Below are 12,048 nucleotides of genomic sequence, written 5' to 3'. Positions count from 1 at the left end.
GCACTGCAAACCTGCCATCGCAGCGGCTTTGGAGGACACCGGAGGGGCAGAGCTCACCACCACGGCCGAGGAACGGCTTGCATGGGCTGGAAGAAAAATTGCCCTCAGCCCTTCGGGCCAAGTTACGGTAACGCTGTTCAAGTCAACAACTTTTGCCAGCTATCTGTAGACATCTAAATTAATATTTTGCAACCACCAGAGCGTATTAAAGCTTTCAAAAAACATTCGAGTTCGAGGCAGATGTGAGGTAGGTATGTCTTAACACCCCTGCATTGCAGATGGAAAAATAAGGTAAGCAGAGGCCCAGGGCTTTGCCCAAGGTCGTTGGGTGAGTCACCGGGAGAGCAGCTTGAGGAACTCGATCTCCTGGCTCAGAGGAGGCCAAATCTTTTCAAAACACTGAGAAAGCAACATTGGAAGGCGGTTTCCTAAACAACAACTGCACTGCTTTCATGAAGACATCTGGTAAACACCTTAAAAAGAAAAATCTACTGTACCTCTCTACCCCGTGCTAGTATGTTACTACTTGCTTACTCCAGGAGTACAGAGCAGCTCGACAAGCACTGGCAACTGATTTCCTGGGAATGAACAGCCTCAGCCACCCCAACACCGGCGAGCAGCACACGGAGCACCGGCTGGCATCCTCGGCAGCAAAGCCTATCCCTACATCGGCAGAAAATCACAAAGCACGGCTCTCCCCGTGCCACGGGGCCAGCGGAGCCTCACGGGGGCACGGCAGGCAGACACAGGGACCCCCGTCTCCAGCAGCCCAGCCGGGGGGGCTGGAAAGCATTGTCGTGCCTTTGCCGAGCCCTGGCACCGCCAGCTGCCCCACGCTCAACCCACGCCGCCAAACACCCATCACCGCCCGCCGAAACTCCTGTTTGCTGGGGTCTGGAGCAGTTTGGAAATCGAGCGTCCTCTGGTATAAACAGATGTAATTGTTCTTCAGATGGGAGTTGCAATGAAAGCCATGCCAAGATACACAGCTGATAAACAATGCCTCTTAAGTAAAATTGGGAACACGCAAAGCTTAATATAGAAGTTCCATTTCCAACAGCAACGCCGTGGAAGTTTAGTACTTCTAAAAACGGTCACCATTGTCCAAAGGGTGAAAATGGAAAAGAAACGGACAAAGCGGCACTGCTTCTCCATCAGAAATACATACGTACACTAAGGGTGGTTTTGAATCAGTTTCTGTTGCCTTATATCTCATCTGGGCTTACAAAGAAATGCCAACCAGATGAAAGGAAGAATAATCTTGGAGGCTTTATTTTATTATTATTTTTTTTTAATCTTTTTTTAGACCAAATGCAGCAACTGGACAGGGCACAGGGTGCTGTTGGGGCACGTGAGCACTTTGTAAATCCAGAATGGTAACTGTGATTCCCACGTAAAGGATGACTTAAAATGGAAGGCCTGGGAAAATTATGTCGCTTCTGTGATCTCAGGCGGCATACAATATAAAAGAGAAGACATTTGATGAGTTGTATGTTAAGGATTAATTTGCCATTTAAAAATGCAAGAACAGATGGATCTCTTGGCTTGGACTATATTTGGGAATTACTTCATTTTCTGCCCACATGCAAATAAAAATAAAACTAGAAGTAGAACTTTCAGCGAAATTTCTCATGGGTAGAAAACACGAGCCACAAAATTAAAGAAATCACAGTCTTTGTCTGGAACAGGTGAAGTGCTATAGCCTAGTACCATGTTGGTGGGGAAAATGTGTCTTTGCATCTGTCAAGCAACCACACAGTAATGCCAGCCCCAAACACTCACAAACCTAAGCCAGAGTCATGTGGCGGCGCAGTCCTACAGTTTCTCTCACACAAGCAACTCCTGAAAGAGCCCCTTTTGTAACTTAATTCAGCGATATTTGTTAGTGATTGAACCTCTGCATGGTTGGGAGACCAGGCATCGTGCAAGGCACTTTTTTGCTGACTGTCACATGCAGAGGTACATCCTGCCCCCTCCCCTAAAAGCCTAGGGCAGTCCTATCGCGCTAACTGGGACTGTAAAGCAAGGGTGAGGACTTCAATATTTGTGGGAAAAAATGCCAAAGTAGGGAAAAACGCAAAAGGGAGACACCTTAACCTTAGTCCTCCCAGGCACCCGCCCCATGCCATTCCACCTGTGCCCTGCACACCGTGTGGGCTCCGCAGGCAGGAGCGGTGCAAGGCGGTGTGGCGGCTCCGCTGGGACCGGCAGGGAAGTCCTTCAGTCCCCCAGGGGATTCCCACGGGTGAAGTCGAGGTGCCCCACCTGCCTGCAGTCAGTACAGGGCTTATGGAGACCAGGCTTCAAAACCTCCAAACTGTAGGACAGCCAGGAATGGTCTGCAAGCCTCACAGAGAGTGTTTAATTAAACTGCTTCTTTTTTTTTTCCCCCACGTGTTTTTTTAAAGCTACATGGGAACTGAACATTTAAAAGCAAAACCAACAAAAACTGCTTCTGAATAAACTCTTAGATAGCATCTATTTGTTTCTCCTGTAACTGTATGACAAGCCATCCTTCGCTTCCCTCTGCCTCCAAACAAACAAAACTTACAAGCCAGCATCAGCTCAGCAAAGCACTGACGAGCATCGGACATCCCCAGCGTGTTCCCAGACACAGCTCCACACACATTTAGAAAGTGAAGAGGAACAGAAAATTTGCACTAACCTGATAGCTTCCTTTCTTTGACTATTCATCCTTCACAATCCAGACAACAGGACATGCCAGGCAGTAAACAAACATTTTAGGGAGGGACTAACTTCAAAGCAACTGTGCAAGGCTGACATAATTTGAGGGTTTGAGATCTTGCAGCAACCTCTTACCAAACGAGGTGTCAGATGATACAAGGAGGTCAAACCTGTAGCAGCCGGTGTAAGTAGGGCACTTTGCACCTCTCAGTCAGCCAAGCCGCACCATTTGTCCGTGGGGACCCGGTGCTGTTCAGGCTTGGGAATTAACCTGCAGGAGGAGAACAATGCTGCTCTTTCACACGTTATCACACGGCGGACTAGAAATGCCTTTGACATTTTATACTCTCAAATGGACGAGAGATAATAAATTATGTTAACGTCCTTATTGCCAGGATCAGCTTGACGTGTACCTTAACTATGCTCCTGACTCCTGAAGTTTGATGACATTTTTTTATTTTTTTGCCCAGGTTTCTGGGCATCTGGAAAATACAAAGCACCTGTGGGAGAAATGATGAAACTGCCCTGAAAACCGCTTCCCTCTCACAAAAAGGATTCTCCAAAAGGCGCACTTGATGCCATCCTCGATTTTTAAGTGTCTTCTAGCAGAAATCATTGCCTTGAGCTACATAGAGGAACTGCACACTGAACTCCAGACATTTTTCAAAGAGAAGTATTTGAAAGGCTCCACATTTCACTTGCGTTTTCAGACAGGGTGTTCGTTTCTAAATCCAGCAGGTCTCAGTAAAGAAAAATCAGGTCTCCCTACTTTTATCACCAGAATCTTGTCAAGAAAGGACTCACAGAGAAGTCTCATTAATGCCAGGAACACTCAAAGGGCTACTTTTGTTCTCATATCAGTTAAGCATTTAATAAATAATGCACGGTTCTCAAATTTTTATTATTACACCATCTACGCAGTACATTTCCCACTTCTTCCTTTTGGAAACCCATCTTTTGCTTCCCTTAAACAGAACAGGCAGTCATACTAAAAATGACATTTTAAAAAATAGGACTATGCCCTGGCACACATAAAGTATTTCCCCCTTCATACAATTTTGAAGCCCTCACTTCTCCCAGACCGGGACTTTCCATTCATAAAGGCAGCATTCCCAGCAGACCATGAGGATCTGGAGAGGGCTATCTAATCGCTTGCTGCGAAGCTTTCATGCTTAAAACCCTGATGCCACCATTAGTGGTTTGGGCATTAGCAGAGTCACAGACTCGATGCTTGGAAGTTGAGGGCACATCCAAGTGCATCAGTTACACAGTTAATTCAATGGGTAACGATCGAGGGGGGATATACTGCTTTTTTCCCTTTAAGGTTTATTTGCCATTAATCCACATCCAGGTCACCTTAGTTTGCACACAGCATGTTCTGCCTGAAGTTGTTTTTAAGGTTAATGCCAAGGTCTCTCAATATGCTTCAAAGAAAGCTGTTTTCAGGCCCTTTATTTTTTAAGGCCAGGAAGGTACTACAGTGCCTGCATCCACACCTCTGGCAGAGCCAAAAAAATTCGCCTTAGGAAAAAACAAATCACTGCATTTGCATCTCCGACCTTTAAGATGCGAAGGGACACTGCGTCTATGCTTTAATGGAAATAAGTATGACTGAACATAGACGCCGGCTGGATTTTTCCTTTGATCATCATAATGACTGGTATTTCTTCAGGAAGCATTCAATACAGCCTTCCTCTTTTTCTATTCATTCCCCCATGTGAATATTCATTAGAAATTATAAAACTGCTTATTATTCCAAAGGTCTTTACGATGGGAATCCTCTCCCCTACCTTTTGGTGCCTGTAATGCCTGTGCCTCCATCTGAGCTGTCTAGACGCTCTTCATCATCAGTGTAGACGAGCAGGCACTTCTAGACTACGATGCCTCTCATCTATTCTAGCCATGATTCACATCCTAGACTCACTTCTCTCCAAGAAACAGGAATCTGGACCAGTGACGCAGAGGGAGGTACCCAGCACTGCAGAGCCTATCGCTCTTGGTGGTTTCCCTGTTATGTTTGGCTTTTGGGGGGGTTTTGATTTCCCTTGCTCCTACAGAGTACTGCAGGAAAAGAAGTGGAGGCTGATTCCTTCCTGCCTTTAGCATCCCTCAGACTAAGCCTTGCTTCTGAGAAGTAACACAGGCAGCTTCAACTTCCCTGACCTCAGCTAATTCTTTATTTCCCTCAGCCTACTCAAGATGATTAAGCAAAATACTTGGAAGGAAATCAAAGCCTTAAAAATGCAATTAGAAGTGACCATTTTGTTAATACGCACACGCCACCCCAAAGTCAAACCCCATCTACCAACAAAACCAGCCCTTCCTCGGGCCTCAGCACACCCCTGAGAAGGAAATCCAGGCTCCCACGGTGTGCACAGGCTCCAGGAAACGTGCAGCACGAAACTCATGAGGACGAGGTCTCCCGCAATGCCTGTGGGAACAAAGCTTTCAGTACGGCCCAGGTTTTGCCCACCATTCCTGAAAACCAGGGTAGAAGACCTGATACCATCAACCATCACACCAGACTCCAGCTCCTGCAGACCTGCTACTGCCTACCAGTGATTTGGAAATGTCATTTTTTGTAACATGGCAAGTTTTCCTCCCCAGCAGAGGAAGCTGAGGATAAGGAAAGTTCACACAAGGTTCTGGATTCTGCTGCCACCATCCCTGCCACCAACCTCAAATGTGCTAAGCAAAGACTGATCTGATTGCAAGCAGCCTTACAGCATTAAAAATAAAATCTCTTTAATGGGATGCAACATAGTGAAGTCATTTGAGACACTCAAAATAGTTGTCATTGTTATAACACAGAGGTACTTTTGCAGGACCCTCTCTTCCTTTGCTTCCAGCCCCACACAATGCACTTTTAAGACTCCCAACGTGAAATTAATTTAACGAAAGAGGGCAACCCTTCTCTGCCTTTAGAGAAATGCAATTCACTTGGAAAAAGGCAGCAGCAGCAGATAAACTTCTGGGCCCTGCTGCAGAAACGAAACTTACACACACACACACACACTGACAGACCAGATTTAGATCAACTCCTACATCTGCAAATTTAGGAAGGGGCTTAATTGCTCTGTTATTTTGAGCCAGCAATTAACAGTTATTATTGGGACCGCTGGGGGAGGGGGGGGGGGGGGGTATTAATTGCAGCAAAACGTCCACAGTTCTCTGGCAGCATGCAAAACCACATTTGAACATGACGATGTGAACACGTTTAAGGATTTTATTACACAGGAAGAATTCCAGTGGGTGTTTCATGATGTTTGTTGTGTTTTTTGTTTTTTGCCACCGCGTCCCACCCACCCACCCCACTGCACAGGGGTCCTGTCACAGAGCGGGGCAAGAGCCTCGGGTGGCCGAATTTTGGGGCCAGAAGCCACCCGCAGCGGCAGGGCCGGGCGCGCGGCCCCGTGAGGCGAGGCGAGGCGGCCCTCGCTCCCTCAGCCCCACAGGCGCCATTTCCATGGCCGGGCGGGAAGCCCGCCCCGGGGGCGGCGCGGCTCGGTGCGGGGCCCGGCCGGCCGCCACCGGCTCAGACCGGTTCTGAGGCACGGCTCAGCCCCCCCCCCAGCCCCTCCCGCCCCTCACGGCAGCCCTGCGGCCCTGCCAGCGCCCGGTGCTCGGTCCGAGGCCGCGGGGGAGCCCCGCAGCGCGGCACAAAGCGGGCTGAGCTCGGCTCCAGAAACCCGAGACGCTCCCGGGGGCGCCCGAGAGGCCGCTGCCGGTGATACTGAGGCGAGCGGCAACGCCGAAGGACGAAGTGAAACCGCCAGGCAGCTGGTGACAAAACCCCGAGACGCTTTCAGGCAGATTTTTTAATTTTCCGTGATCGGCGCTTCCCTCTGCAGAGGGATCAAAGCAGCGCACGGCTGCGTGCGAACAAAAGGAAAAGATGAGGTGTTTTCGCCTGGCTCTTACTGGGGTTTACGGTTGCCTTTGTGGTATTATAAAAGGAGGCTTTCTACTCCATGGAATTTTTTTTTGTTTTGAATCTTAACCCAGTTCTGTTTCCCATACAAACAGGAATGTGCTCAACCCCTGAAGCTTTTCACCCTACTGGAAGAGAGCTCCAAAGTACTCAGGCTATCTCTGCAGCGCCTTTTCCGTACAAAATTTATGTGCCATTATTTAACGGCAGCAAAGGCCACCTCACAGATTATTAAACCAAGACTGAACAGCTGCCTTTAACCTACTTCTCCTTATTTTTCAGCTGTCCCCACCAGAGGCATCTCCCAACCCACTCAAAAACCCGAAATCCCCCCTCCAAGGCCATGATTCATCGCCTGCTGGCAGACAAACTGAGCGGAAAAGAGGAGGTGAAGACAATGGGAGGGAAAGGTCCACATTATGTAATGAAACCAAATTCACTTTCTGCTTTCACTTCAGTTGCTTAAATGCACTGAGAACCCCCCAACAAATAAAGTACATGGGAGCTTCCACGGGAGGGTTCACAGAGCCTGTTTTTCCCATCATTAAAATTCTCTTGGCAGCATTTTTCATCAGTTTATTTCAATATTAAGACACGCAAAATAACACATACGTATTCTGAACTGTAACTCATCGCTCCAAAAAATATTTCATCACAGATTAATCTGATTAAAAAAACACATCTAATTACTTTATGAAAGCCTTGCCCATTCGTCATTAGAACTTTAAGTATAGATGTCACAACCATGGAAAAAATCCATTTTCAGACATCTGTCTGCAACTTCTTACAACAGTTTTAATTCAGCACTTCAAGAATGACTACGCTCTCCTAAATCTTGATGAAACTTTACATCTATGTTGCATTTGCTTTTATAACTCCACAGAAAGCTCCATTTTATGCTACACGCTATAGCCAATTCTTCTTCTAGTAAATCAGTATCCTCCAACATAACATCCTCAACATCAGACAACCGAATAAGCACCTTAAAAAAAGAGGGCAGAAGGAAATCTCAGGTCACTGAAATGTAACTTACACCCACAAGCACATGCAGTATTCGCAGTTTCATATTCTGGAAACCACCTATAGGAAATCAAATAGTTCTGCCAGGATTTTGTAAATAAGTATAAATTCCATTTCAGCACAGCACTTCACCGTGTGCTCAGCTTTTAAGAGCAAAACGTTCCACTGCTCTCCGTGCCATGTGATTCAATACATTGCTGCAGCAAAGCTTTAAAAATAATCACTAACACATGGAACAGTAAGAAATGTGCAAAGCCATTTGACATTACAAAACTGAAAAAAAATGCACAGAACTTTTTTTAGCTCATTAGAACACCTCGACGAGCAGCCGAAAAAGAGCATTTTCTACAGAATACAGGGGGAGGGGGGATTCTTTCAGGAGGTTGGGCAGGGCACGAGCAAAATCTGGTTTACTTCCTATGGGATTTCATACTTTTCATGCATATTCAGCTTCTTCCATGACACAGTACAAAAAGTATGTTTGCTAATGTATCATTTGTGCTGCACGTTCAAATCAACAAAATGGAGAAAGCAATGCTTCTAGTAGCAGTAAATGCAAATACAATTTTCTAGTTTGTTTTTTTTTTCCTCTTTCAAGGAGATCGAGAAAACCCAAGCCCCCCTTTCTGGTAACGTGGGGAATGAGAAACCTCACGTGAGAAAACTTCACGGCGCAGGCTGTGTCGCTCGGCCCCATGCGGGTGCCAGGCACAGGGTTCCCGTCGGGCACTTCTCCCATCCCAGCCCGGTGGACGGCTTCCAAGAGGCCACAAAATGCAACAAACAAGAATAACGCTACCGGGTATCCTGAACAATTGGCATTTCTGGAAAGGCCTACACCTACGTTGATTTTGTTTTTGTTTTGTTTTTAGTGGTTCACACATCAAAAAAGATGGAAAGCCCTGCTTCAGAGAGCACGGTTTATTTTGACTGTGTTCTTTCTGGTCTTATCTTCTAAATTACTCCTTTGCAGTTCCCATTACAAACCCCCTATAAATGCCTCTGAATATACATTTAAAATGAAGCTTAGATGAGATCAAATGCAACAAACTCCAAACTTTTATGAAATAAAGGCTTTGTTCATTTTTTTTAAATAATCTGCTGGAGCGTCTTTCCTGACGCTATTAGCCAGGAAAATCTTCACCATTTAATGGAAATCGTATTTACTTTACACAGCTCTTAGAAAACCACAACACAAGGAATGAAGCCCAGACTTCTCCTTTCCTACGAAACTGCTCCTTTTTCACAGGACCTAAGGGATGGCGCCACACAAACAAAATTCCCAGGAGTATTTAACGCCCTGAAGTTTTCACAGGCCCCAACACTTGTCCCCGAAGACTTCGTGGCCATGGGTGGGTGACCCACCTCTCTAGGCAAACACAACACCTCTCGCCTTTTCCACCAAGAAAAGAGACTCTAGCAACAAAGTTCTTGCACGCAAACAATTACAGAGCAATTCAGTGTGGGAATGAAATGGGGCTGAATAGAATGGAGTAGAGTGGAATACAGTTGGAAGGGACCTGTGAAGACCATCGAGCCCACCTGCCTGACCACTTCAGGGCTAACCAGAAGTTAAAGCACATTATCGAGGGCACTGTCCAAGCATCTCTTGAGCACTGACAGGCTTGGGGCATCAAGCACCTCGCGGGACGGCTGGTTCCAGCCCTCGACCACCCTCATGGCAAAGAAAATTTTCCTGATGAGACTTCTGACTGATAAAGACCTCATTCATTTCTAAGGGTCACAAAATCGACCATTTCCACCTCCACGAGGGGTTCACATATTCACATCGCCAAATTCAAAGTGCGCTAAGAAGAGAAAAAAAAGCCCACTGGTGTTTTGGAAGACTTCAAGGCCAGGTAGGACTTTGTTTTACAAGGTAAAGATATGGTTAAGTGTCTACTGTCATCCATCTTTTTGCTGTGAAACATGTAACACTGCTTTGTGATCCTTCAAAATGAACGGTATCTGGCAGATTCTATTACCTGCTCTACTGAATTTGTTTTATTAATATGACAAAAAATGTTTGTTTCCCTTTCCTCCCAGAGTATCATCCAGTTTTCCATTACTAGAAATACAAATTGCCAAGAAAATGAAATGCTAGAACACAGCAGACAATGCTTATCATCTGATTAATCTTAAAACTTTGTTCCAGTGGGATAATATTTAGACCTCTAAAATTCAGAACAGTATTTCACCCAGTCTCAACATCCCAACAGTGAAAAAAATATATAAACATCAAGAGTTTCTTGGACTTCCTTCTATCCACTTTGCAAGCACAGAAGCACCAGAACAGTGAAATTTTCCTGTTTTTTTTTTTTTTTTTTTTTCCCCTAATGTAATCTTTAATGTAACCAGGCATTCTTTTTCACATCTTCTCTTGGTTTTTGAGATCTCTGAAGTCTCACCAACTTTTAAGCCATACTAAGTGTGACAATCTCTGACAAAAGGTTGTCTTTATCTAAGTGTTAAGACCTCATGGAGAGCGAGGTGTCGGAAATAAACACATTAAAGCAGCCCAAAAGTCCTCTCCAGTGCTCTGCAGGTGCCTCTCTTTTCACCACCTTTCCAGCCAAGATAGAACCTGGATTTCTGAACACAGGAGAAAACAGTAGCTACAAGGATCACCTCTGCACACCTTCCCCAGTGTCAACCCATCGAACCCTCCTGGTTCATGTTCAAGCACGTTTCAAGCACACGTTCAAGATTTTATGAGAATGATTACCTTGGTTAGTGTTACCAGCGGTAAAATTCCATTCAAAGTGATAACCCAACACCAAGTATTTATTATACTGATACATGTAGTTACTTAATAAATATTTTCAGTTTTGTAAAAGAACGTTTCAGTTTGGAAATGCTTCCAACTCTGGAAACCCTTCTGAAAAGCAGAGCTCCTCACCAAACAGCATAAAACACTCACAGGTACAATGGCAACTTCTCTGTTTCCACTCTTAGAGTGGATCTACCCTCAAAAAGCCAAGTATCTGAGAGGCATTTCAAGATGAATTTTCAAATTACGAAAAGAAATGCAGTGGCTACCTCTACAAGTCTTTTTTTCTCCCGTATATAGTTTATAAAGCCACACAAATGACAGAATTACAGAACTAAGGACATGCATTTATCACTAGGAAACGCATGCTTGGGTTTTTAAAAAATCTTCCAAGTCCACAATTTTTGCTGTGAGGAAATGGGAGGAGAAGGAAAGAAAAACCAACATATCACTCTTTTAAATGTTAGTGGTAATACGGAATTAACAGGAAACTGGCCAATAATACTGATCATTTCCAAAAATATTTCACAATGTGCCCTGTAAAAAGTAGCTTGACCTTAAGATTCACTTATGCCCGAACATAAGCAAATAAAATAATTACTCCATTCTCCAAGCACGGAGACAGCAGCCAGGGATTCAGCAGGGCCTTGTGTTTGCACATCCCCATTTCGCCTAGCTAGCACCTTACGGACACTACACGAATCCACCGCAGAAAATAATCAACAACGGCAACAGCACTCCCCTCGGATTTGTTTCGTGCCAACTTGGTCTTTTTACTTTTCACGCCAGCTTACTTCTACACCAGTGAACAGTGTACTGCTGCAAAACACCTTCTGTTTTCACAGCCTGGGCTCCCAGTTCCTCGCCGTGTGCCTCAGGAAACTACACCGGCCCAGAGCACAAGCCTCACGCACCGGTCGCGTTGGGTCGGGCAACGCCACATCAGTCGCAGCCGTGAGTGACCTACCTGTCGCTGCTGGTACTGCTGCTGCTGCTGATGGAGTCACTGCTCGAGGACCGACTCCTCGACCCGCTGCCACTGGGGGAGCGCGCGGGCCTGGACGCTTGGCTGGCCAGCCGCTGCGGGGACTGGGTCCGGGACTGGGACGAATGCGGTGACCGACTCCTGCTGTGCTGGTAATTCCGTTCTGGCCTTCTGCCTCGTACCTCCCGTGTAATATCATCCCTGTAGATATCCCTGTGTACCACACTGGGCAATGTAAACTGCTCCCGGGCCCTAGGTTCGTAACGGGGGTCGTGAGCATCAAAACGGTTTGGACTTCGACTCCGAGAAGTATAATAGAGCCCATGTTGTAAAGTCCGCTCTCGAGGATCTCTATAGTAATCCTGATCGTAATGTCTTGTCCGATCAAATCCTCCCGTCCCCCGTTCATGGTGTCCATAGGCACTATGTTCATAAGCACGCTCCCTGTTATCTGAAGCCCTGCATTTAGGAGGGGGGAAAAATATTTAATCAATCAGAAAGGGGCAAGCACAACTAAAAGCAAATCATGCAAACATTCACTTCAGCACTGAATTTATTTTTGCAACTGCTTCTCCACTAAACAGCGATAACCTATCAAGCAAACACTGACAAACTTAAAACATTTTACTTGACTCTAAAGTTATATTCATATACAAT

General features: G+C 45.8%; 1 protein-coding gene across 2 annotated transcripts in view; it reads right to left on the bottom strand.

The window, feature by feature from the left end:
* Positions 1 to 12,048, bottom strand: part of SPEN (spen family transcriptional repressor) — a 65,888-nt gene that overhangs the window by 33,194 nt on the left and 20,646 nt on the right. For both annotated transcript variants that reach the window (XM_084495372.1, XM_084495373.1), the window contains exon 3: positions 11,374 to 11,850. In XM_084495372.1, the coding sequence (XP_084351498.1) occupies positions 11,374 to 11,850 (477 nt within the window). The remainder of the gene's footprint in view (positions 1 to 11,373; positions 11,851 to 12,048) is intronic.

Source organism: Aythya ferina, assembly GCF_964211825.1.
Source record: "Aythya ferina genome assembly, chromosome: 21".
Lineage (NCBI taxonomy): Eukaryota > Metazoa > Chordata > Aves > Anseriformes > Anatidae > Aythya > Aythya ferina.
Note: the sequence above shows the minus strand (reverse complement) of the source record. Positions and strands in the feature narration are given on the sequence as shown.